At 56.2% G+C, this 25640-nt stretch overlaps 2 protein-coding genes across 2 annotated transcripts; both read right to left on the reverse strand.

Annotated features, from left to right (window-relative positions):
* Positions 1-5865: 5865 nt before the first annotated feature.
* On the reverse strand, positions 5866-9197 carry IFI30 (IFI30 lysosomal thiol reductase). Its single transcript, XM_063111198.1, has 7 exons — positions 9072-9197; positions 7883-8065; positions 7719-7793; positions 7408-7500; positions 6458-6610; positions 6218-6271; positions 5866-6132 (listed from the first exon to the last, which is right to left on the reverse strand). The coding sequence occupies exons 1-7, from the start codon at positions 9183-9185 to the stop codon at positions 6070-6072; spliced, it is 735 nt and encodes a 244-aa protein (XP_062967268.1). The 5' UTR covers positions 9186-9197; the 3' UTR covers positions 5866-6069.
* A 2807-nt stretch (positions 9198-12004) lies between these two features.
* PIK3R2 (phosphoinositide-3-kinase regulatory subunit 2) lies at positions 12005-24147 on the reverse strand. The gene is made up of 16 exons (XM_063111199.1): positions 24069-24147; positions 21544-22284; positions 18720-18812; positions 18359-18409; positions 18121-18252; positions 17809-18031; positions 17264-17349; positions 17001-17109; positions 16808-16906; positions 16453-16633; positions 16228-16353; positions 14513-14655; positions 14070-14246; positions 13558-13629; positions 13220-13390; positions 12005-13122 (listed from the first exon to the last, which is right to left on the reverse strand). Exons 2-16 carry the CDS (start codon positions 21863-21865, stop codon positions 12915-12917), a joined length of 2193 nt encoding a protein of 730 aa, XP_062967269.1. The 5' UTR covers positions 21866-22284; positions 24069-24147; the 3' UTR covers positions 12005-12914.
* Positions 24148-25640: the final 1493 nt, after the last annotated feature.

The following is a 25640-nucleotide window of genomic DNA, read 5'->3' on the forward strand; positions in this document are numbered from 1 at the left end:
AAAAGTTTAAAAGTCTTCTTGTATTTCTAAGAAGTTCTCATGTAAAAAAAAGGAAAATGAAAATGTGTCTTCTTCACCAATATTAGTACAAAGCTTTAGCCCTCAGAGGGGGTAACTTTAACTTGTTCTATCTGCCAGAAACATAATTTGGATCTAACTATTTTTTTTTTAATTACTGAATTTTGTCTTATACCTGTGTCATGGCTAAAATTTTATTTGTTTATTTTCTTTATGCTTATTTATTTTCATATGGCTAAAATTCAAAAAGAAAAGTTAAGATATCTGTTGGCATCTGTCTGTGTATTTACGTATGTCCATATATGTATTTTATGTCTGTAATATTTTTCTATCTGTTGATGTTATTGCTAAAAATTAACTTGCTCTAATAAATTAGCCTTATTTTATTGGCTTTTAAAAGAAACCACTTATGTAAATTAAGACTAGTCAGACAAGCTTATTTTACTAGATGTTTAAGATTATAAAACTATAAAATCAACCTAAGAACAAAACATACAATAAGGGGCCGATCCGTGGCTCACTTGGGAGAGTGTGGTGCTGATAACACCGAGGCCACGGGTTTGGATCCTATGCAGGGATGGCCGGTTGACTCACTTGGGGAGTGTGGCACTGACACCACCAAGTCAGGGGTTACAATTCCCTTACCGGTCATCTTTTTAAAAAAGAAAACAAAACAAAACATACAATAAAAGTGAGTTGCTTGATGTATATCAAGTATGACAGTAAATTTGAAAAGGAGAAAAAAAAAAAAAGGAGGGAGTACTGCCCGGTTAGCTCAGTTGGTCAGAGCTCAGCCTTGTAACACCAAGGTCACGGGTTCAGATCCCCATCTGGCCAGCCGCCAAAAAAAAAAAAAATTAGCTTTTTAGGTTCTTTGCTTCTTTGATTTTGATACTTGTCTGATTTGTCAACAAGAAAAGTAACTTGATGGTGGCTATCTATTTAATATCCCACAAAACAGGCTGGCAGTTAGCTCAGTTGGTTAGAGCTCAGGGGTTCGGATCCCATCTGGCCAACCACCGAAAAAAAAAAAAAAAAAAACTCATAAAATGTTCATGAGTAATCTAAACATAATTGATAAAAACAAGTAGGTTAGATGTTCTGGTCAAGATGGCGGAATAGACGTTCCCCAGCATCACTCTCTCCTACAAATCAACCAATTTACAACTATAAAAATGTAACAACAGCCAAGCTGGGGCCGCTGGAGCTCATGGGAAGAGGAGGAGAGACCTACGGAGTTCATGAAGGGGGAGAAGCCATGATGAGAGAAAGAAAAAAGCTGCTCTGAGCATTTTGGGCTGCGGCTGTTTTAAGGCTCGAGCTGCTGAGCACATGGAGCAGGAGCCGGCAGAAGCCGCAGCTGTGTCCTTCAGATGGAGTTACTTGGAGGCAGCAGGGGAGAAGAGGGCCTTGGTGGCCCCCAGGACAGCAAGACCACTAATAGGGTTCCCATGGACCCACAAAGGAGCGAGGAGCCAGAACAACCAGAAAAAGGGAGTCATTCAGAGGCTGGTGAGTCATTGCAAGGGACCAGCGCAGGGCCCGTCCCATGGGAAGTGTTTGGAGCACAGGCGGTGGGGGAGATGTGCCCACCAGAACACTGGGACACAGCAAGGACAGCTGACCTGCCTCCCAGTCAGCACAGGACCACTCAGAGGAGAATAGTCAGGAACGCAGAATTGCATGGGGTGCAGTTTGATGAAAAAACTCAGGCCCAGATCAGAGATTCTACAGAACACAGATCCACCCAGTCTCTGGAGAGCCAGAAGTACCTATAATGTCAGCCATTAAATCCTGAGCTGCACAAAAGGCCTTCCCTAGGGAAACAGCAGCAAAGTAGCAATTTAAACAACCACACACTCAAGTACTGGTTCCCACAGGAAGTTCCCCAATGTTAGAAGCAAAGGACAAAAAATTAGTTCTGGCCCAGGCAACCATCAGTACCTTGGGGCCTGCCTGGGAACTGGAGGCTTGGATCCGGGGACCGGAACCCACTGCCACTTCCAGGCAAACTGCACCAGTGCCTCGGGGCCAGCATGGGGACCTGAGGCATGGAGAAGGGGACTGGACCCTCCTCCCACAACCAGGCACACCACACCAGCACCTTGGAGCCCGCCTGGGTACCCGAGGTATGGAGAAGGGGACCGGCCCTCTCTCCCACAACCAGGCACACCTAGACAGCACCTTGGGTCCTGCCCAGTGACCCGAGGTATGGAGCCAGGGACCAGACCTCCCACAACCAGGCACACCACACCAGCACGTCGGGGCCTGCCCAGTGACCTGAGGCAAGGAGAAGGGGACCGGACCTCTCTCCCACAACCAGGCACACTGTGCCAGTGCCTCGGGGCCCACCCAGGGTCCCGAAGCATGGAGAAGGGGACCAGACCTCTCTCCCACAATCAGGCACACCACGCCAGCACCTTGGGGCCTGCCCAGGGTCCCGACACATGGACAAGGGGACCAGACCTCTCTCCCACAACCAGGCATGCCACACCAGTGCCTCAGGGCCCACCCAGAGACCTGGGGTATGGAGAAGGGGACTGGACCACCCTCCCTCAACCAGGCAAAACAAGCCAGCTCCTTGGTCTCACCTGGTGACCCAAGGCATGGAGAAGGGGACTGGACACAACTCCCACAACCTGGCACATGGCACCAGCGACTTGGGGCCTGCCCAGGGACCAGAGACATGGAGAAGGGGACCAGACACACCCCACAACCAGGCATACTGCCAGTGCCAAGGAGCATACCAGAAACAGCACCTCCATGTAGGTGGCCCACTGCAGCCTCCACAATAACATGGCTGCCGCGAAAGTGACTAAACACCGCAAGCACCATGCAAATGGTCCACCAACCACTGGCGTGCATTCACACAAGGAGAGTCACCAGCAGATTTAAAGAAAAGAAGAGGATGTCTCTTTCCACAAAGCCCATTTCAGAGTGACAGAAGAAGCATCTGCTCTATGATAATATTGGGCAACCCCATCACATCTCTCAGCATTGGACAGATCATCTAGGCAACAAATTAACAGAGTAACTATGATTCTTTCAGGAAAGAAGAAATCTAGGGTAATTAGAGGGGGGAAGGGAAGGGAATTGGGGAAGGGGAGAGGTTGGACAAGGGGCATAAAGAATAATTACGATTTGTAGGGCTGGCCCGTGGCTCACTCGGGAGAGTGCGGTGCTGAGAACACCAAGGCCACGGGTTCGGATCCTGTATATGGATGGCCGGTTGGCTCACTTCGGTGAGCATGGTGCTGACAACACCAAGCCAAGGGTTAAGATCCCCTCACCAGTCATCTTTAAAAAATAAAATAAATAAAAATAAAAGAATAATTGCAATTTGTAACAATACATATGCTAGTAATATTGATTTGATCAACATATCTCAATGTTCAACCCCCAAAATATGTATAATCGATTTTGATTCAATAAATAAAATAAATTTTTTAAAAAGTAGGCTAAGTATAAATAGGATAGAAGTTTATAAATGAGCTTTTCAACAATAATGTTTTATAATGTCTGCTTAAAAAGTTTCCAAAGAGATTTTGAAACTTGAAACCCTACAGTTAAATAATGGATATTCATTGAATATTTAGATCATTTCCAAATACAATCAGATACTAAAATACAAATTACTAAACATAAGTTTATCTACTTTGACTTCCTGATTTTTACAGAGAGACTAAAGATATTTGTGTGTTAGGAAGCATGTGCTTTGACATACTGGAAAATTGCATTATGAGGAAGACTATGTCTGTAGAAATTTGCAAATGGTGTAATCATTTTGGTTTGGGTGATATTTTATCATGGTCAGTCTGAGGTTATGCAGGTTTTGGAAGAATCTGAGGTGATGCGTCCTTACTGCACCTTTTTCAGGGGCATGTGATATGCACATGACTCACCACAGGTGACACTAACCTGCATCCCCCAGTTAAGGTGATCCAGGTGTCTCTACTCCACCATGAAGTTACCATCTTTCATTTTCCCTACTCTACTCTTGGAAACTGAGTTACTAAATCCAGGCAACACTCAAGGAGGTGGTAGGGAGTGGAATTAAGCTCTACCTCCTTGAAGAAAGAGTCTTTGATCAACCACTTTTAAGAAACTAAGTTGGACTTCGAGGAGCCAGTGCTTACAAAGACCTCAAGGAAAACTGGCCTTATACGTGGCTTCCCGGGTGTGATATGATATTTACATATTGGTTTTCGTCCATGGTTCCTGGATCATGCTACCCCCTGACCTTCTCCTGCCCTCCTTCCATCTGCTTTTTGTCCAATCACATTTTTTTTTTTCTTGGCAGCTGGCCCCAATTACGTTTCAACACAGTTATCCCTGATTCAATCATGCCTACATAATGACGCTTCCATAAAAACCCAAGAGCACAGGATTTGGAGAGCTTCTAGATAGCTGAGCACATGGAGGTTCCTGGAGGGTGGCGTGCCCAGGGAGGGCATGGAAGCTCCGCGCCCCTTCCTCCATGCCTTGCCCTGTGCCTCTCTCCCTCTCTATCCTTTGTAATCCTGGGTAAACTTAAGTATGTGTTTCCCTGAGTTCTGTGAGCTGCTCAGCAACCCAGTCAAACCTGAGGAGGGGGCTCTGGAAACCCCAGTTTATAGCTAGTCAGAAGTCCAGATAAAAAAAACCCTGTATCTTGTGATTGGCATCAGAAGTGGGGGGGGAAGTCTTGGGGACTGAGCCCTTGACCTGTGGGATCTGATGCTGTCTCCAGGTAGATAGTGTCGGAATTGAATTGGAGGACACCCAGCTGGTGTCCGCTGCAGAATTGGTTGTTTGCTTAGCGGTCGAGAAGAAATCCCCACACATTTCGTCACAGAAGTCAGTACTCTGTGTTGATGATTGTTACTGAGTAAGAGCAGGGGAAAAACAGTTTGTGCCTTTTCACAAACATTTGGTATTAGAAGTGGGATCTGCCAGACTGGCCCTGGCTCATGGAAAAGTGTTTTGGTAAGAGAAAGGATGAAAAGGTGGGGGATGAGGAATCCTGAATGGCCACGTGGTCACCATGGTATGAAGCCACAGCTGTGCTGCACTCAGTTACTAAAGGTAAAAGTTACCAGTGGAATTTAGAGATGGATCCAACTCCCAGGAAGCTGGTTCGCTAGATGCACATGAAAATGAACACTAGTAAGAAAAAAGCAAAATATTCAATCCCTTGGTTGTTGTTACCTGTAGTTGCTAAAATGGAAGGATAAGAGAATGCTGGTTCAGACCTCAAATGCTAGAGATGCAGATAAAGTCCCTGCCCATCTTTTGTCCCTACCTGGGTCCCGTTCCCATCCTCTGGCTCAATCCATATCACTCCATGTGGGATCAGCACAAGGGGGGTGGTAGGGATGTTTGTTGAATTAATGAATACGTTTTCTCTTTTTGTGTGTGTGACCAGTAAGGGGATCGTAACCCTTGGCTTGGTGTCGCCCGCACCGCACTCAGCCAGTGAGCGCACCGGCCATCCCTATATAGGATCCGAACCCGCGGCCTCGGCGCTCCTAGAGCCACACTCTCCTGAGTGAGCCACGGGGTCGGCCCAATGAATACATTTTCTGCCTGATGAACTCCTACTCAACCTTCAAATCCCCAGCCCCAATGCCCCTCTTCCCTATGCAAAGCCTTCACTACCCCTTCTGGGCTCCTCCAGCTCTGGTCTCTCACTGTGGTCCATCCCTGACCCTGTGGGACTAGAGATGTCTGTTTGGCTCTGTATACCTTAGACAGGGTGCTCCTTAGGGATTGGGCCCTGGGATAAAGCCTCTCAGGGGCCCCAGCATTGTGCAGGTCTGAGGGAGGGGAATTTGTTGACTTATCAAATAAATCACAACATCCAGAAGAGTTTGTTAAACTAGTTTCAATTTAGCACCATTTTCAGCAGGACAAGATTCTTGATCATGGGGTAGAATTTTGGGTCTGGGTTTCACGGGATACATAGAAGTTATGTAGCTGGTGAGTAGTAGTTGCTGAGGGTTAGAGATCAGAAGAGGGGGGCAGTGGGGCTCTTGCTCTTCCTCCATCAGCACCCTCCTGGGGCACCTGCAGTCACTTTAAGCAGACCTCCCTGTGTGAGCTGGCCAGAAATGGGCAGACATCCGGCTTCTCACCCTGGAGGGGAAGGCTGTGAGTTGTAGTCCTGGAGGGAGACCCCCCACCCCACCAGCTAAATCCTACTGCTTCCTGCTCAGCTTACCTCATACAGCTGGCAGACGAGGCTCAGGAGCTGGCTCAAGTCTTTCAAAGGTTTCTGCACAAAGCGAGACAGGGGGTCACATCATTCCACCTGCCCTGACCCATGCATCCTGGTCCCAGCCCAGGAGGGCTGCAAATGGTCTCAAGTCTGGCCCCTGCCACCCGCCTCCTGGACCAGTGGGCACATCCATCACCCTGGTCCCATCCAAGGGGCAGAGCTGAGGGCTATGAGTGTTCTTACCCCATTGACGACGACCCAGGGAACGTACTCATGGGGTGGCTGCAGAGAGTCCGTAAGCTGAGCATTGATGTGCATGAGCTGAGTCCCGTGCTCCCCTGTTGCACACTCCATGATGGTATCTGGCGACATCTTTGGGGCATAGAGCTCCAGGCACTGGGTGGGGGGTGAGTCGTGGTATTGCCTCAGCTTCTGCCCTGTTATCTCCCCAACGGTCCCCTCACTGGCCCCCAAGCCAAGCCTATTTCCTCATTGGGAAGAGGAGACAGTTGGCTTTACAGAGATCCAACAATGCCCATACGTGGTGGGTGCTCAATACATGCCTGAGTAGAGGTTCAGGCTACCCCTGCCTCCCACCCCTCTAAGACCAGACCTGGAACCACTGCACCTCGTGGGGTCTCACTTTCCTCAGAGCTTCTGAAGATGCTGTTCCCTCTGCCAGGAATACCCTTCCTCCTCCTTCGCTAGTGTCTCCTCAGTGCCCTCTCCTCCTCTGCACTCCCCAGCCTCGCTCTGATCCTATCAGATTGGGAGTGTCTTGGGGTGAGGCCTCTTGTGTGGCCTGGATGTTTGATGAATGAATTAATGATCATGTGAATGAGTCATTCCTTTGGGAGTTATTTTTCACACTCCTCCTGGGGAGTAGGCAGGGCCTGTCCTGTCATCACCTCACGCCATCATCTGGGTCCCTGCACATTCCTGTTCATCCTTCCATGCCCAGCTCAGAGGTTCCTCCTCCAAGAAGTCCTTCCTGATCCACTCATGCCAAGAGACCCGAGTTCCTCTGATTCAGAGATGGAGGCTTTGAGAGGGGAGGCCCATTTCCTGGGGCTGCACAGGGAGTGGTGAGTGAAGTCAGGACTTGAACCTGGGTCTGCTGAGATGCCAGGAAGGCCAGTGTCCACCTGCTGTTCCTGTCCCCCTCCCTGTGCTGAATGAGGGGCGTTGCTCACCGGTTTCAGATTTTTCTCCATGTCATCCAATTCCTCCAGGCAGACAACTGTCAGAAAGGCCACATTCGCCTCCAGCATGTCCAACAGGCAAGCCTGTGAAACCAGAGAGGGGGCGAGCAAGGCCATGAGGGGGGCTCAGAGCATCCCAAGACCCTCTGAGAATAATCACCGGTGCCTACTGTGAGTGAAGATGTGATCAGACAGAGGCACACGAGGCAGAAGATGGAGCTGGGAGCCTCAATTTTGCCTTCCATACAAGGGGCAATTTCCTGACTATGCACGCACGGTGTGGGCCTCTGGGGGCCGCTCACCTCCACCTTGTTAAGCTGGCACTCCCGCTCGCCATGCTGGCATGTGAACTCCCACTTGCCGCTGACATTTCTTTCCTGCAAGGCAGCGGTGTGAGTGCTGGCAGGCCAGCTGGATGCCTCCCCTCCCACACCCACGTGCCTCAGTTTCCCCAGTGTTCATGCACCTGAGCATTTCCATAGGGCACCAGTGTGACATTGAGGATCTCCATGACCATCAGCCACGTTGGGAAGAGCTCTCGGACCAGGAAGCCTCGGCAGCCTGGGCACAGCGACTCGTAGTAGAGGCTCACGTTGACCAGCGGTATATGGGGATCCTTGAGGGGCACCTTCAGGCACAGGTCGCCGGCCTGTGGAGGAGGAAGTGGTGTGAGGCAGGTGCAGCCCTGGGCACTCCTAACAGCTGAACCCCACTTGGTATTTTTGTAGAAAGACAGCTGTGAACAATAGGCCCTTCATCCTGTGGTCCTCCCAGGCCTGGCCAGGTGGAATCCTGACTCTGAAGCTTTACAGTGTCCATGTCCCTAAACCTTCCCAAATCTCAGTTTGTCTGCAAAAGGGACGTGACAGCCTTGCAAACAGTAGGCACTTAATGTATGCACAGCTCTTGCTTTCCTCCAGGGGAGGTGAAACCTCTTGCTCGGAAGGACTGTATGCAGTAAGAGCTTAAGGCATGTACATGCCCGGCCATTGCCCTGAACCCTACCTTTTCGGAGGCGCATACCACAGGAGCCTAATGCATAGTCATTTCCTGCCACTTCACTCCCAGACCCGCGGCCCCCGAGCTGAGCACGGTTCTACACCTACACCGACTCTATTTATTCCTCTCAGCGGACCCACATGGAGACTTCCCGAGCCCGACCGCGCAGAGGCGGTGCCTAATGCGTGCTGACTTCCGGCTTCAGCTGCGAGGTGGCAGCGGGCTGTGAGCAGGTCGCCAGGTCTCTGGGGCATGTGCTTGCTCGCGCCAGAAACATGCGGGCCCCTCCCTCGCTGGAATGCATACAGTAAGTGACAAGAGTGCCTGCCGGCCACTGGCCAGCTGCGTGGCGTGCCTGGGCTTCCCCGCCTGCCGACAAGAGGCGACCCCGGGTCCCGCCCCAGAAGTACACAGCAGGTGCTCAATGAGGTCTCGGGCAGGCGGGGGTCTCAGACACGGCCTGGGGAAGCGAAACGACTCGTCGTAGGCAGTGGAGCTGCAGCGCGGCGGACTCGAACGGGGGGTTTCCCAGCACCGGCCGGGACAGCGTCATCTCTGTGCCCTGGTTTTCCCTGGTGGGGTCTGGGGAGAGAAGAGCCGCCTGCCCTTCCAGGGCGCCAGTCCCCTCTTCCCGCCTGCCGCGTCGCCGTCCCTACCTTGCAGGAGGCCGCCCCCTCGGGGGACGTATCCAGCGGGGACGCCCGCGCCACCGCGGGGACCTCCAGCAGCAGCAACAGCAGCAGGAACTGCAAGAGTGGTGACAGGGCCATCGTGGCGGGGCTAAAGGTGAGGCGACACGAGCGGCTGCCCGGGGAAGGAGCGGCCTTTAAGCGGGCGGTGGCCCAGCCCCCAAGCTGGGCCCGCCTCCGGGTGCCCACGTCCCTCGGAGGTGCGGGCCAGCGAATCTCATGACTCTACTTTTTTGTCTAGGTCTCTCTTTCCAGCCCGATCCCCACCCCCACCGCCGCCAGGTGCTGGGCCCCTAATCTGGGCCCTCAGGCGGCCCTCGGATCTCCGCCCCACCTCGCTCCAGGGAGACAGCTCCACCCAGTCCTGTGAGATTGGGACAAAAGCACCTGGAGCCGAGGTCACTGGGGATGGGGGTGGGGTGGGGTGGGGGCGGGGGGTGCGGGGTGGCAGGATGCTGGGACAGAGACACCTGGAGGCAGAGAAATAGGGTGTCTTCATGCACCCATGGACCTCTGGGGGTCGTCAGGGAAATCCAGGCCCAGGTCCCCAGCCTCTGGGACACACTCCAGTGGTGTCATGGGGGGGGGGGGTTAGCGCTAATGGGGGCCGAGCCCCTGCCTGAGAGTGGGCAGGGGCTGCACAGCCTGGGTCCCCTCCCTCTAGCCCGAGATGACCAGCCCTGCACTGCTTTCCCCTTGGGCTCCCCAGCCCTGACTCTAGACCCACCGCGGTCCTGTGGGGCTGACTCAGGCTTGGTCACAGCTGGGCAAGAAAGCAGAAGCCAGCAAAGGGAGGGGTGCCTCACTTCTCTGGGCACTCCCACCCTTGGCTTGGGGTGGGGGAGAGGAAAGTTGGAGTTCCTTCTTTCCAGGTCCACGGCTTGTGGGGGGTGGGGTCATCCCGGCCCCCAGGGAGCTCCCATTTGTGGAGAGAAGTGATCCTGTTATGTCTCCAAGAGGGGTGTGGTGGGCTGGGGTGGGGGTGGTGGCAGCCTTATAGGTTGCAAACCAGCTGGAGTCTGGTTTGACCCTGGACTCTGCTGGGTTCCTCAAGTAATGGGGTCTCAGTTTCTCCTTCTGTAATATGGGTAGAAGTGTGATGTTTGGGGGATGAGGCCACCCACCATGGAGAGCTTGCAGGCAGGGGGTGAACTGCCTCAGGGTGGAGGTTGGGGGTGGCACACAGCTGGGCCTTGTGAGTCTGGGAAAGTGTAGACACAGGACAGAGCAGCTGCAGACAGAGAGAACAGTCTGGATAAAAGACCTGGATGGAGGCTGGCTGGTTAGCTCAGTTGGTTAGAGCGTGCTGCTGATAACAGCAAGGTCCAGAATTGGATCCCTGTATTGGCTAGCCCCCCCACCCCCACCCCAAAAGACCTGGATGGAGGCTGGAGGTGTTGGGGGAATAACCTAGGTGTTCAGACTCTGCAGGGCCTCAAATACCCAGCCAAACTTAACAGCGGATCCCACAGCTGGAAATGCTCCAAACCTGGCTGGAAAATAAAGCTGAGTCTCCAGCTCTCCAGCCCATGTCCCCCTCCAGTTCTGGGGACACCCCAGCTTAAGTATCCACACACACACAGCAGCAGGTTCCCACGCCAGAGTTTCCCTGAAATCCCAATGGCTGGACAGTTCCCCACGCTGTCCCTCAGACAACCGAGCCCTTTGCAAAGCCCTTTTCCTTCTTTGAGTCTCCTCAAGACGTGACACTACAACTTTGGGGTTAGTGTGTACGGGCAGGACTGAAGAGATAATAAACATAACTGCTAGTTTTTCCAGTGGTTACCAAGCAGTAGCCCTACTGGAAGAAATAAATGTAACCCCACAATTTATACCTCACCTACTTGGTGCCAGGCCCAGATTGGGCCCACAACCCATTTATCACCAAACCCTTAGAGGCATCCAGTTGGGGTCAGGGGTAGCGACTACTGACCACACTTGGTAATGAGGAAGCTGTGCTGATCAGAGAGGAGATGACTTTGCCAAGGACACACAGCAGATGGTTGAATATGGACAGAGACCACCTGGGTTGTTGTCTTCTCCCACCCTCCACCCCCAGCTTGGCCTGGCTGGGGCTGTGGGAGGCAGATGTGATCTTCACCCCGGGACTGTCCATGCAGTAGGAGGCAGCGTCTGGGCTGGAGTTATTTATGGGGTATTTCCAACTGATCACATGGTAGGGACTGCCTGGGAAGGCTCGGGGGACTCCGAGGCTAGGGGAGGCAGCTCCTGGCCAAAGAGCCCAGCGGTAGTCTGGGTCAGAGGTCTGTTCATTTACTTGCCTAAGGCTGCCCAGGTGTTACAGAACAGGACCGAAAGGCTCCCAGCCCTGGGGGTGGGGGACAGGGACATGGGGGTAGGGAGGGGTGTTGATTCTCAGTGTCCTGGGGAAGTGGTAAAGAGGAATCCAGGCCAAAGATGCTGTAGGGACCCCTGGGACCTGATGGCCTGAGTGTTGGGCCAGGGGCACCTACAGAGACAGGGGCTTGGGGAGCGCCTCAAACTTTGGCACTTTGAGGGCATCAAGGACATGGGAGGCCCTGTTGGGTGGCATGGGAACGGTTGTGACTATTGAGGCCACTTGGTAATGAGGAAGCTGCGGATGAGAGAGGGGAGGTGACTGTCCTAAGGGCACAGCTTGTGGCTAAGTCAGAACTCAAGCCTGGTTGTGGGGGGGGTGCATCCTGGAAGCCTTGGAAGAGCCATGCTGGGGTCTAGGGTCTCCTGAGCAGGCTGGGACATGGGGCAGGAGCTGAGTTTGAATCTTTTTCCCATGTGACTAGGTCCCTCAACTTCTTTGGACTTGAGCAGCTGAACTGGGGAGAAGGGGCTGCTTAGAGTTAAACCTACAGGCCCAGTCCGCTGTGACTCTATACGACAGAAGGGCCCCGACAGCAGAGTCATCCACCATGATCAATGTTTTATATCCATATCAATAACAACGTACCGTACAAAACCCGCCTCCCAGCCTAGCCGGGAAGACGGTGTGGGGACCAAGGGCAGTGTAGAAAACCGGGGCTCTCGTCCCAAAGGAGGAGAGAAAGGAGGGTTTTACAGTCAAGGAAAAATAAAATCAAAACCCAACATGATCAAGGAGAAGCTGTGAATCCCTGTCACACACAGCTGCAGTGGGCAGTGTCACATGGCAGCTGCTGCACAGGCACCAGCATAGATTAAGTTCCTGGGGCGCTGGGGCCAGCTAGCCAGTTTGTTTCCAAATATTTTTTGGGGGGAGTGACTTCTTGCGGCGGCCCCATCGAGGGGATAATCCAGGAGTGGGTTTCACTTCAGGGTTTGAACGGGAAGTTGGGGTCAATGGGACGGGTCCCGCCCAGCCCCAGATGTCACGGCCGAGGTTCTTAGAAGCAGCCGAGCGAAGCTCCTTCCTGCCTTGACTCCAGGTCTATGGCTTAAAAATTGGGGCACCCAGGCTGGGGCCACGCAGCCCAGGGGCCTCTGTAAACATGGCAGGTGCAGCCAGGAGGGGCTTCCTGGAACCCAGGTGCCTGCAGAAGGGAGGGCAGAGGGTCGGGGGCAGCCAGATCCAACGGGAGGGGGAGAAATGAGGTGGGGGTTTGGGGGGAGGCAGGACCCCCAATACAGAGACATAGAGACAAAGACCAAGAAGAGTGAGATGGGGAGAGAAAAGCAGATACAGAGACAGAGGTAAGAGACAGAAGCAGGGAGAAGAGGGGCTGAGAAAATCTAAAAGAGCCAGAGCCAGAAAGGAGACCCCTGGACGTGGCCGGTCCGTCCTGTGGCTCCCGCCGCGGCCTCCAGTCCCTACCGGCGCTGCTGGGCGCAGGGTGCTCAGCGGGCTGCGGGCGGCGGGCCAGGGCCCGGGGCGCGCACGGGGTGGGCGAGCGTGACGGTGAGCGCGTCGTTGTGCTGCACCAGCGAGGCGTGCTGGTAGTGCAGCACCAGCTCTTTCAGCGACCCGTACAAGTTGTAGGGCTCTGCAAAACCGAAGCCTGTGGCCGTGCGGTAGATGACGCAGTGTTTGGTGTCACCGTCCACCCTGCATGGGAGGAGAGAAGCGAGAAGGCGGGTCAGGCGGGAGATCCGGGAGGGCGCCAGTCCCCTCCGTCCATACCCAGGGCCCGCCCGGGACTCACACCACAGAGCAGGCGTAGCAGCCGCGCTGGCTGCTCTCGCGGATGAGGAAGGTGCCGTCCCGCTTGCCGCTCAGCATTTCCTCCGCCTGTGTGCGGTTGATCTTGCCCACATACCACGTGCGCTCCTCGTGATGGGGCAGGTCATCCTCGTCTTCCATCAGCGAGTATTGGCTGTGGAGGAGCCCGGGGTGGCTCAGCAGCCAGCATCCAAGCCCCCACCGTCCCCAGCAGGGACAACACTTCCTCCCTGGAGAACTCCTACCCATTCTTCAAAACCCACCCCAAAATGCCCCCTCCTCTGGGAAGCCCTCCCTGCCCTGCTCCAGGCGTTCACTCACTCCTCGGTCTCATTTTTGATCCCCAACCACTCGTTGATTTTCTTCTGCCGGGCGCCTTTCTGGGTGAGCCACCTGAGAGGGAAGGAGAAAGTGGGCTTATAGGGTCCGCTGGTGGGGAAACGGAGGCTGAGCAGACAAGACAGTGCGCCCGTCCAGCCTGGGGGGAGGCCGGGTGGACCTAGGAGAGCAGATTCTGGGTGCGATGTCCCTGGTTGTCACAAGTGGGCAGCCTTGATTTCGCTGAGGGCACCTCGGTGTCTCCCAGCCCAGCCCCATGGGAGCAGCCCTCCCATTTCATATGCGTCACAGATGCCTACTGAGGGGATGGGGTTCCAGGCCTGATGGAGAGGGAAGGTGTTCATGGACAGAGAGAGACAGACATAAAAGATTGAGGGGTCTCAGGGGCTAGGTGGGGCCACTTGGTGAAGGAGAGAATGACGCCCACAGAGATGTCCAAGGGCCTCAGCACTAATAATGGGGGACCAGCGGGCAAGCGCAGAGTAGCCACTCACACGAGGTACTGGTCTCGGATCTTGCGCAGCTGCATGAGGTCTGGCTTGAGGCTGTTCATGCGCTTGTCGATCTCCCGGTTGTCTGAGGCCTGTGCCCGCAGCTGCTGCTCCAGCTTTGTGCGGCTCTCGTGGATCTCGGCAATTCGAGACTTGAGTCGCTCTGAATTTAGCAGGATCCTGTGGGAAGGGTGGCTCAGAGGCCTCAGACGGCTCCAAGGTCCTCTTTGCACCTGACTATGTGCTTCCAGCCTCTAAGCCTGTGCACATGCTGTTTCCCTGACTTCTCTTTCTGGTGAACTCCTATTCACCCTTCAAAGCCCTTTTCAATTGACCTCCTCCCCCAACACCAGGTAGAACCCTCGCTGTCCCCCTCCCTTTCCTTACCCTGCTTGTACAGTGCCAGACCAGAGTGGGCTGGGGCAGGGCAGAGGAGCCAGGCTCACCTCTGCATCTCCTTCTCGTTGCCCTCACGTCGGAAGCGCTCCAGATATTCCTTGCTGCACTTCTCTTGTGTCTGGCCCTGCTCCTCAAAGATCTTGATGGTCTCATTGAAGGCCTCAATTGCTGTACGCTTCATCTGCAGCTCCTGGAGAAGGGGACACATCTTGGTACCTCCTGGGACTCCCCAAAAGTCCCTCCTGAGGGGTGAAGGCAGATCTGTGCTGTGATGTGGAGACTTTGCTCCAGCTGTTCCCTCCACCAGAAGCATCATTCCTCTAGCTCCTAGTGTACAGGGTGAACTCCTATTCAGCCTTCAAAACCCTGCTCCTCAAGCCCCCTCCTCCTTTACATCCTCCTTTGGGTACCTACAAATTTCTGGACCTGTTAACGCTGCTGAAACTTCTTCCTGGGGTAGATGCTACACTGAGTACTTCCCATGCAGTCTTTCACAGAGCCTTCCCAAAGTCCCCACAAAGTCAGAACTACTAATGAGGAAACTGAGGCTCAGAGGGCCTAAGTCACTTCTGAGAGCACATGTTCTTACTGATCCCAAGCAAGTGTCTTGTCTACTTAGAACCCCAGATGGGGCCAGCCCGTGGCTCACTTGGGAGAGCATGGTGCAGATAACACCAAGGCCATGAGTTCGGATCCCATATAGGGATGGTCGGTTAGCTCACTGGGTGAGTATGGTGCTGATGACACCAAGTCAAGAATTAAGATGCCCTTACTGGTCATCTTTAAAAAAAAATAAAAGAACCCAGATGACCCAGCAGTGAAAACGGGACAGAAAGAAAACCCTTGTGGACCATGGAGGGACTGAGCAACTCCCAGCCAGAGACAGAACATTTAATCTGTATTTGTTCCCTCTCAAATTGCAAAAGATGCTCTTAACACAGTCCTTGAGTGACAAAACCTCCCCGTTTTAAAAAACGCTGCTCCTTCCTAGGACCTCCTGACCCGCTGTCCCAGTGAACTCTGCACCAGGTTATTACTATCATTTTGAATAACATCCTGGTTGAAGTATGAAGTGACCAAGATCCATGGCTTCACTTTAAAGATAGGGAAACTGAGGCACAGAGAGATTAGGCTCATCTGCGACACCTCCAGGTCCTGGCTCAACCACCAATGTGAGGCTGGTTAGTCCCTTCCTTTTGTGTTTCTTAAAACCATGTACACTAAGGGCTGGCCCGTGGCTCACTCGGGAGGGTGTGGTGCTGATAACACCCAGGCCACAGGTTTAGATCCCTATGTAGGGATGGCCGGTTAGTTCACTTGGGAGAGCGTGGTGCTGACAGCACCAAGTCAAGGGTTAAAGGGCTGGCCCGTGGCTCACTCGGGAGAGTGCGGTGCTAATAACACCAAGGCCACGAGTTTGGATCTTATATAGGGATGGCCGGGTAGCTCACTGGCTGAGCGTGGTGCTGACAACACCAAGCCAAGGGTTGAGACCCCCTTAGCAGTCATCTTTTAAAAAAATTTTTTTAAAAGTTTAAGGGTTAAGATCCCCTTACTGGTCATCTTAAAAAAAAAAAAAAAAAAAAAAAAACCCACGTACACTTATTTCTATGTCTTCAGAACAGCCCCTGGGGCTAGGTGCCTACTCTGTGACCTGGAACAGGATTTCTCTCCTCATGGCCTCAGGGTTGGCTATCTTGCCCCCAGCCTCACCACTGCCCATCTGTGCCTTGGTTTCCCCTGTGGGCAGGGCCCGAAGTACCTGGGAGGTCCGTGTGTATTCCTCGTAGAGCTGGTCATACTCGCGGCTCTTGTCTTGGTACTGCTGGTGGTAGACCTTGAGTTGGGCACCCACTGCCTCCACACTGTCCTCCTTGACGATCTGGTCCTGGGGAATCAGGGAAATAATATGGCCTCTTCGGGTCTACCTGTGAAACTGAGGCCTGGGCCCAGTCCTGCCCTCCCCGCCTCCCACACCGACACGGACCTGCTGGTACTTGGACACAGGGTAGAGGAGTCGCGTGTCCAGTTTGGCATTGTACTGGGCCAGCGACTCATGGCGGTAGTGCGTAATGAGGTCCACGACAGAGCAGAATGTGAGCGGCTCTGAAAAGCCATAGTGCCCATCGCGGTGGAAGACCTTGATCAGCTTGTTGTTCCCGCCTTTCCTGGGAATGGGGCAGGGGGAGGAGGTGTTGGTGCCCAGTGGGACCCCAAGCCTAACCCCCAGTTCCTTGGCCCTGACACCACACACATCCCACCCCTATGCACCCTCAGTCCTTTGAGCTCTGGGTCTCCATGACCTGTGACACCCAGGCATCCCTGAAAGGACAGGCCCCCACCTGAGGGTCAGCGTGTACTCCCCCTGGATCTTGCTGGATGCATCTCGGACCAGGAAGGTACCATCAGGCGTGTCCCGGAGTTTCTCATTCACTTCCTCCCTGTCGGGACACCCAGAATTAAAGCCACCCACCTGGAGACACTGACCACCACGTGGGGCCTCCTTGGTCCCTGGCCCCGTCCCAGCAACCCTACCTGGAAATGTCCCCCCAGTACCACTCGGCATCCTGCAGGGAGGGTGGGCTCCCCCCATTGGCCAGGCCTGTGGGAACCGGCTTTGCCTTGGAAGGTTTAGGCGGCAGCGCTGGGGGGACAGGAAAACAAATGTACATTGAGCACTGACTGCATACTGTACCTGCTTCCCATTGCAAACTGCTGGTATTGGCAGGGTCCTGGAATCAGGATTCCCGGTCCCCCAAAATAAGAAATAATGATGATAACACAAGGAGGGGTGTCACCTGGGGGTGCAACCTCCTGCTCTTCCAAATGCTCCTGAAGCAGCTTCTCCACCAACAGCGCTGGGAAGTCGGGGGTGGACTCCCTGCTGGGGGGAAGAGGACTGCAGTGAAGGCTGGGCAGGGCCTGTCTGTGCACACGGGTGCACACGATTGCGCGTGTGCTTGCACACCTGGGGTGTGCATATATGCAGGTACGTGCAGGGAATAAGGGTGGATAACGTAGCAGCCGTGCAGCCCCTGTGGAGGTGTACGAGGTAGGTACACATAACTGCTCCGTACACGCTCATACAACGAGCAAACGAGAGTGGCACCTTTGGCGGGCCAGAAGTGAAGGTGCAGCCCCCACCCACACGCTTCCCCTCTGGGCTATGCCCCCTCACCCTCTCTGTCCCAGGACCCCGCAGACCAGGTGCCCACCCACTCTCTTCCCCCCACCCCCTCTCTTCCCCGCCGCTTCCATCACGGCGGTCGGACTTCTTCCCCACCTCGACCCCGCCCCTCTGGTCAAACCCCGCCCCGTCTCGGCCCGAGGTCCCGCCCCTCACCCGTCGGGCACGCCCCCTGGCGGTGGTGGCAGTGGCAAGAGCGGCGGCGACGCACGCAGCAGCAGCGGCCCGAAGGTGGCGCCCAGGGCGCGGGCCGCGGGGCCCGGGGCAGGGGCGCGGCGGGCCACCCGGCCCAGGTGCTGGAGCAGGAAGCGCAGCGTGAGCGCGCGGTGCAGCGGCAGGGTCGGGGGCTCCAGCGCCGGCCCCACGGGCCCCGCGGCCTCTGCGAACAGACGGCCAGGGCAGGGTGAGCCGGGACGCTGCTTGCCCGCGGCAGCCCCCTCCCCGCCCCGGGATCCCCAGCAGGCTCACCCCGCAGCGCGCGGCGTGCCTCGGCTGCAGCCTCGGGTGTCACAAGGGGTGCGGGCAGCGCCAGCAGGAAGCCTTTAATGCCGTCCGACAGGGCTGCCGCGTCCCACTGATCCACGTCGCTCAGGGACCAGTCTGCGGGTGCAAGGGGGACATGTCCGGCTGCCGTGTACTGTGGCCCCCGCCGGGCTATCCGAGGCCGGCTCCTCTCCCACCTCTGAGCGTCGAGGCTCCCCCTCACCTGTGCGTGGGGCGGGCAGGTCCGGCCTGTAGTGGGATTCGCAGTCCAGCCCTGGAGAGTAAAGGGTTGGGGGAGGTAAGTTCTCAAACGCCATTCGACCCCCTGGGGTGGCTACTCAACCCCTGAAGTCTCGCTTTGCAGCCCAGAGATAAGGGCAGGGGGAGGGGAGAGAAATCTTGGCAGTGTCCACCTTCCCAGCTCCCTTGGGAGTCACGCCTTCCCTATGCAGCGTGGAGGCCCAGGGCATCCGGCTCAGCCGCGTCCCATGCAGAGTGAACCCGGCAGCCCTGCGAGGGGATGGGTCTCCCCTCACCAGAGGTAGCAAGCAGAATCAAGGGGGAGCAGCCAGGCTGAAGCTTACCTGTCCGCTCAGTGGCTTCCACGAGCTTCACCAGAAGTGGGGGTGCTACGTCAGGTGGGGAGAACTGCTCAGGCAGGTCAGGGAGTGTACAGCCTGGCAACAGGGGACAGCATATTGGTGGGGTCCCTGGAAGGACCCCAGCCCCTCTCTGCCTTCAGCTGGACCTCAGCTTGGGTGGCTTCAGGCAGGATCCAGCTCAGGCAAGCACCTGGCATCAGGACCACCATCCTGGGCTGGAGGAGCTGGGAGGGCCAAATTGATGGGAAATGACTTTTTGGGTTAAAATATCAAGAGTTCACAGAATTTCAGAGGCCAGGTGTAGGTAGTGGGTTCAATAGTGTCCCCGCAAAAGATAGGTCTAAATTTTAACCCCCGGTCCCTGTGATTGTGACCTTATTTGGAAATAAGGTCTTTGCAGATGTAATTAATGTAAGATTTCTAGATGAGATCACCCTGGATTTAGGGTGGGCCATAAATCCAATGACTGGTATCTTCATAAGAAAAGGCCACGTGAAGACAGAGCAGAGATTGGCATAATCTGTCTACAAACCAAGGAACGCCTGCAGACACCAGAAGCTGGAAGATGCAGGAACAATTCACCCCCTGTGACATCATAGGGGACATGGCTCTGATTTTGCACTCCTGGCCTCCAGAAACCTGAGAGAATAAATTTCTGTTGTTTGAAGGCCACCCAGTTTGTGGCAATTCATTTTGGCAACCACTGAACTCACACAGCAGGTTTCCAGCTCTGCCATATCCTGCTGTGCAACCTTGGGCCTCAGTTTCTAATACTGAAAAATGGGCTGGTGGCATCCTCTCTTCCTTCTTGATGCAAACAAAAATGTGGTTGAAAAGGAATAAAAGAAAAATATCCCTGTCTGGGTTTGAAGAGCTTATTCCAAGGACCTTTCCTTATTTGCTTCTAAAAAATTACTTCCCCCTTTTAAAAACGGTGAAACCGCTCCCAGTGGGCACCAGGGGCCTCCTGGGCCCAGCATCCCCCAAGCCCTGCGTTTCCCGCTCCACAAGGCCCTTTGTGTGCAGGCGTCCCCACCTCAGCAGTGCGCTGCCTGCATTGCCACCATTTGATGCACTCTGGCCCTCGGCAGGGACGCCCTGGCACACGGCAACGGCAAGCCGGGGCCTGCGGGGCCTCCCTGAGTGATAGGCCAGGTGGCACCTGGAGCCAGAGAAAGGCCCAGCTTCAGAAAAAAGGCTAGAGCAAAACAACAGCGAAAAAGCCAGGCCTGGCTGGTTAGCTTAGACAGGTACAGTGCGATGTTATAACACCAGGGTTGGGGGTTTGGATCCCCATACCAACCAGCCACCAAAAAAAAAAAAAAAAAAGAGAGAAGGTGGGCAACATTCTGACTGGTGGGAGGCCGTGTTTCTGAAAACTCAACTCTGAAACTTGCCTGTGACCATTTTGCAAAATGGGGAGGGAAGTCCTGTCAGAACAGGCATCACCCCATTTTACAGAGGAGGGACTTTGGCTCAGAGAGAGAGCAACCTCCCCGTGGGTGCATAGCCTAGTGGGGGTGCAGGCACTTTGGGGCTCAGCCCCCTGCCTGGGGCTGAACGGAGGAAATACAGGCAGCCTCAACACATTCCCAGGGGTGCCAGAATCCTGGAGTGGCACAGGGATCAACCCTGCCATTTCCAGATGGGGAAACTGAGGCCAGGAGAGGACAAGTCCCAGCTGAGATCACACAGCTCTGGAGGATCTGGAGGGTGGGGCGGGTCAGCTGCCCCACATGGGGATGTGTGTGGTGGCTGGACTGAGACCAGGCAGAGGAGGGTGGTGGCTGTTACCAGGGAGAGAGGCAAATTCTGGCTGGGAGCCCGGGATGGGGCCGCCTCCTGTTCCTCCAGGCCGAGGCGGGACCAGGCCTGGTCCCTGGAGACGCCAGATGCTGTGAGGCCAGAGCCAGCACATACCGCCCCAGCGCCTCTATTCCACCCCATGCTGTGGGACTCTGGCCTGACCCTTTCTGGCAAGTGCTCCTCTGGCACAAAGCAGGCCGGGCACTTCCCAGGGACTTGGCCTCACTGGGTGACCGACCCCCAAAGGAGTTTGAGCCCTTGCACTTGGTCTTCCAGTCTGTACTCCCAGCTTCACTGGGCTGTTGGGAAGGTCGATCAGACCATGCTGGGCACCTGACACACTTCAGTCTCCTCCCCTCATCCTGAGCCTCAGTTTCCCTGACTGGAACCCACATCCCCTGCCCAGCATATGGCAATTTCAGTGTATGCTCAGTGCCCCTGACTCTCCACTCCCAGCACTCCCCTAGGAAGCGAGGATGGCCAAGGTCTTTGAAGAGGGGTGTGGGGTCTTCACATGCCCCTGTGCTGCATGGCCTTGACTGAGCAGCCCACCCCCTCTGGGCTTTGTAGCCTCCTTCATTTTGGAAACTGGGTAAAATCAGGGGAACAAGGGTGTTCTTTGAGGGACCCCATTCTGCAAACTGCAAGATGAAGGCAGAATGAGACTCTGAATCCTACTGATCACTCTCTACTGTCCTCAGACTTAATCCCACCATATCCCTGAGGCCCAGCCCCTGTCACCCTTCCCTTCCTCACTCCACCTGTCACCGCCTAATCACATTCTCATCAGTTCCTGAAGCAGAAACCCCAGGAGGGTATGGCTAGGCCTTGTGTCTACTGCTGAGCCCAGCCCTTGACGGTAGTGAGGTCAATGCTGGTCAAGTGACGGAATGTCCTTACTCCTCCTACCCTGAGAGAGGACCCATTGCCTCTCTGGAGAAGAGACCAAGGGTCTGAGGGGACCCACCTCCCCTTTCCAGGGCCTTTGCCTGCTGCTCACCTGGCTCGGGGGGCCCATCGCGGGGCCTGGCAGGCAATGGGCGGGGGCCTCGTGGGCGGGGGCCAGGCCGGGCCAGGGCCACAGGCCCCAGGAACTCCACATAGGTGCCAGGGAAGTCACCTCGCTGCCGTGTGCGCTCATTGAAGCCGGGCATCCAGCCCACGTTCTGCGGGCAGCGCTCGCCGCCCTCTGCCACACCCAGCGCCTGCAGGGCTGCCCGGCTCACCACCAGCACGTCGCCGGGCAGCAGCTCCAGGTCCTCCGGCCGCTCCCGGCGGAACGGGTACAGTGCGCGGTACTGGAAGCTCTCCGCACCCGCCATGGCTGGGTGGGGCAAAGTCTAGGTGGTCAGGCAGCTGCCCAGGGCTCCACTGGCCCCATTGGCTGGGGCAGGGGCTGGGGAGTCCGCTGGGTTGGCTTGGGGGACTTGGACCTCTATCGCCAGCAGAAGTCACAGGTGACTATCAGGGCCACTCATGCCTTGCTTCCCACCATTATTCCACAACCCTGACAAGGGCCACTCATCTCTGTCTACCATTCATCAACTGGTGGGAGGGTTTTGGTGGCGTAGTCTCAGGTCACTCAGCCACTAAGTCTCCCATCGGTCGGTGGGGTTGGGGCAGGTCTCTCACTCTCTTCCATCGGGGGCCATTGGCACCCGAGGCTGGTGGCTCTTCTGGCTGTGCCAGATTAGGGAGCCTAGGGTGCAGGCTGCCACCATGCTCAGCTGAGGATGCCAACCTGGGGGAAGGGGAAGGCCAGTGTTAGCCAGGTTGACTTCTCACACCCCCAACACACAGATGGCTCAAAACCCCTGTATTAGAATTCCCTGAATCACTGGGTGACCTTGAGGCTAGTCCCTGCTCCTCTCTTGGCCTCAGTTTTACCATCTGTAAAATGGGTGCACTAATAGCCCCCCCTTGGGGTTGTTGGGTGCAGAGCTCCCAAGAACCTGCCCCGAGCATATTGCAAGCTCTGTGAACAAGCTCTTCATCACTTCTGTCAGAGATGGGGAAAATGAGGCTCAGAGCAGGGAGGTCTTTGTAGGGACACTCAAAGGCCTGGGAAGAGCTAGGACTCAAATGCAGATGAGCCCAACTCCAAGGCCCAGATGGATGAGACAGACACGTGACCATACAGTTATACCCAGAGCGCAAGGGTGAAATGGGGCATACTGGGGGTGCTTCAGGAGCCCCAAGGAGGGACTGGGCCAGCTGAGCTGGGAAAGAGGCAGCAGAGGGAGCGAAGGGGTAGCGGAGGAGGTCCAGGGAGAGGCCCCGGCACAAGTAAAGGCCTAGAGGTGAGTCCAAGCAAAAGGGCCTCCAGTCTCTGCAGGGAAGGAGCAAACAGGGGGGTGGGGAGGGTCTCCAGCCTGGCTCAGTCTGGGGCCCACAGTACGTATAAAATGTAGAGGGGAAGATGTCGGGAAGAGCCAGAAGGTACCTTAGCCCCGGGGTAGGACAGGGAGCCAAGAGAGGGCAGATGGGAGGAAGGCACTGCAGCTGCAAAGGCACAGGGCACTGATCACCCCCCAGGAGCCCCAGCCTAGGGGAGGCAGAGACGGGCACGGACACATTCCCAGTCCCAGCCCTGCAGGTTCAGTCCTCCTGTGCGGGACGGAGCTGGGTGCGGGGTGTGCACTTCTAGAGAATGGGACCTCACAGAGGATAGGAGGGTGTGCTGGGCAGAAGGAACAGTACATGCAGAGGCTTGGCAGCAGGAAGTTGCTTACGAAGAGTTCAGGAAGGCCATGCGAAAGTCACCATCCACGAAGGGGCTCGAGTACCAGGAAGAGGGTCTGGGCTTTATGCCCCAGCCACGGGGAGCCCCAGGAGGTGTCCAAGCAGGGAGCAGGGGCTCCACATTCCCGGTAGCCCCAACTTACACACTTCCCAGCCTCTATGACCTCCATTCTACAGGTGGGGAAACTGAGGCTCAGAGAGACGTCCAGTAAATTGCCTGGATCCACCTGCCGCCCTCGCCCCCCGGCATGCACACGTTTGCACACGCCCGGGTGTGCACGCCCGGGAAGCAGCACTCTCCAAGTGCAGGAGGCGGGAGGGGCGGGGCGGGCCTGGCTGGGGGCTTCGCGGTGGACGCAGGGCCTGCGCACTCACGCAGACGCACACTCGGGCCTGCGTGGACCCCCCAGCCCAGGCGGGGGACCGGAAGTGGGGTCGACCCCTGACCCTCCTGCACCCCTCTATGCCCCACACGATGCCTGGGCGCCGCTCACTGCTGATCGACGCCCCACTCGAGGCCGGGCCTCCTTCCTGCATGCGGGGCCGCAGCTCCAGCCCCACATCTCCTCCGGGCGGGCCCCCCGTTCCGCCCCGACCGTCCCGGGCAGGCTGCACCGTTGCCGAGTCGAGCCCGAGGCCTCCTGGTCCCTGCGGTCCCCCAGTTCCCGCGGGGCCCGATGCAGCCCGGAGCTCGCGGTCTGGTGCCCACCGGGTCTCTGCCTGGACGCCCCGCACGACAGAGTACCGCCAGCCCCTCCTACCACGACGGCCGTCCGGACTCACCTGGTCGCGGCCGCCGCCGCGGCCGCCGTCACACCGAACTGAGCCCGCCCCGTGGCTCCACTGCGGCCGCCGTCGCCGCAGCCGCGGGATCCCCGCCCCCGCCGCCGCCGCCGCCGCCGCGGTTCCGAGGGACTCGGCCCGCCCTCGGCGGAAATGCCCGAGCGTATTCGGACCAGTGGGTGCCCCGAGGCCTAGGCGGAGCCTGGGGACGCCCGAGTAATTCCGGAAAGAGCCGAACGTACTCCCGCCGCACTGGCGTGGGGTCGCGGGGAGCGCGCCCCCGAGACAGCCGAAGGCGGTCCGGCTGCGCGAGCGCTCCGAGGCTGGGCTAGGCGGGACTGGCGGAGGCGAGGTGGAGCCCCGAGACCGCGGAGTCTCTGGAAAGAGCCGAGCGTGCTCAGTCCCAAATGCAGAGCCTGGGACTTTAGACCCGGAGGCGACCGCCGGTTTCCGGACGGGTCTAGAAGGGAGGGTGAGGCCGCCTCAAGCTCAGGCGACAGGATGGCAGCAGAGGAGGGAAGGCGCTCGCCACCGAAGGCTGAGTTTTAGGAGGCAGCAGAGCAAGCTGCGGTCTAAAAAAGAGTCGGGGCTGAAGGCGTTCCCATGGCAACCCAGAGCGTCCGGAAACAGCCGAGGACGCTCGGAGTCCGGGGCGTGGCCAAGAGTGCAGCTGAACCTGCCCAGAGCTCCGGAAGTCACCTTTTGCGAGGGGCTGGGCCTGCTTTGGGTAGGGGGACAAATTGTATAGCACAGCCCAAGCAAAAACCAGGTTGGAAGGGAACGAAGATGGTTTATTTACTTTATTAACATAGCTCAGGGCCCCAGACGGGCGTCTGTATGAAGCTTTTAAGGGCAGAGCTCTTGATGGGATACTCGCAGGTAGAGGGCAGCAGGGAGCTTGGACCAGAAAAGCCATCGGGAGAACCTCAATGGCAAACTACCATTTAGCCCTCAAAACCCACTTGAAGTCACTTTAAGCCACGAGGCTGTTTTCACCCCACTCCCCTCCCTCCATTCATTTACCCCTTTCCCAACCCCTCACAAATCCAGACACTGGACCTCCTCTTTGTAAAGGTGAGCTTTTATTCACCGCCAGCTCCAAGATGGAAGAAGGGCACAAGTCATGCACAGCCTTGGTCTACCCTCCCACACCAGGCAGTGCTGGGCGGGGGGCTCAGGGAGGGATGCGGAGTGGGCTGCAGCGCCAGGAAAGCTCCCTCTCCAAGTGGGGTACTTCAATCTCACCAGCCATCTCCAAGACGCCCAGCGGGTCACACAGCATCCTGGGGAAGAGCTGGGCTGGAGTCTGCTGTATCTGACACCAGACCCTCCATTCGGTCTCCCTTAATGACAATGTCCACAGCAGGGCCTGGCTGGTGCTCCCTTCTGCCATGTTTCTCGCTGGGTGACTGTGGGACAAGTCTCTGCCCCTCGCTGGGCTTCAGCTGCTTTGTTGGTAAAATGCAGACGATGATGCCACCTCCAACCTTCTGAAGACTGGCCGAGGGAGAAGCCACAAGTAAAAGCGCTTGGCACACAGTAGGTGCTTAGTAAATAGTCATCAGGATTAGT

This window comes from Cynocephalus volans, chromosome 10 (assembly GCF_027409185.1).
Source record: "Cynocephalus volans isolate mCynVol1 chromosome 10, mCynVol1.pri, whole genome shotgun sequence".
Taxonomy (NCBI): Eukaryota; Metazoa; Chordata; class Mammalia; order Dermoptera; family Cynocephalidae; genus Cynocephalus; species Cynocephalus volans.

Coding starts and splice junctions, on each gene's coding strand:
- PIK3R2 (XM_063111199.1), bottom strand. CDS start 21,865: ATGGCGGGTGCGGAGAGCTTCCAGTACCGCGCACTGTACCCGTTCCGC. Junction 18,253..18,358: donor CCTGCCCGCCCCACGCACAG/GTGAGGGGGAGC, acceptor TTGCACCCGCAG/ACTGGTCCCTGAGCGACGTG. Junction 13,391..13,557: donor ATCAAAAATGAGACCGAGGA/GTGAGTGAACGC, acceptor GCTCCTCCACAG/CCAATACTCGCTGATGGAAG.
- IFI30 (XM_063111198.1), bottom strand. CDS start 9,185: ATGGCCCTGTCACCACTCTTGCAGTTCCTGCTGCTGTTGCTGCTGCTG. Junction 8,066..9,071: donor AGGGGGCGGCCTCCTGCAAG/GTAGGGACGGCG, acceptor CCTCCTCCACAG/GCCGGCGACCTGTGCCTGAA. Junction 6,133..6,217: donor TCGTCTGCCAGCTGTATGAG/GTAAGCTGAGCA, acceptor CTTCCCCTCCAG/GGTGAGAAGCCGGATGTCTG.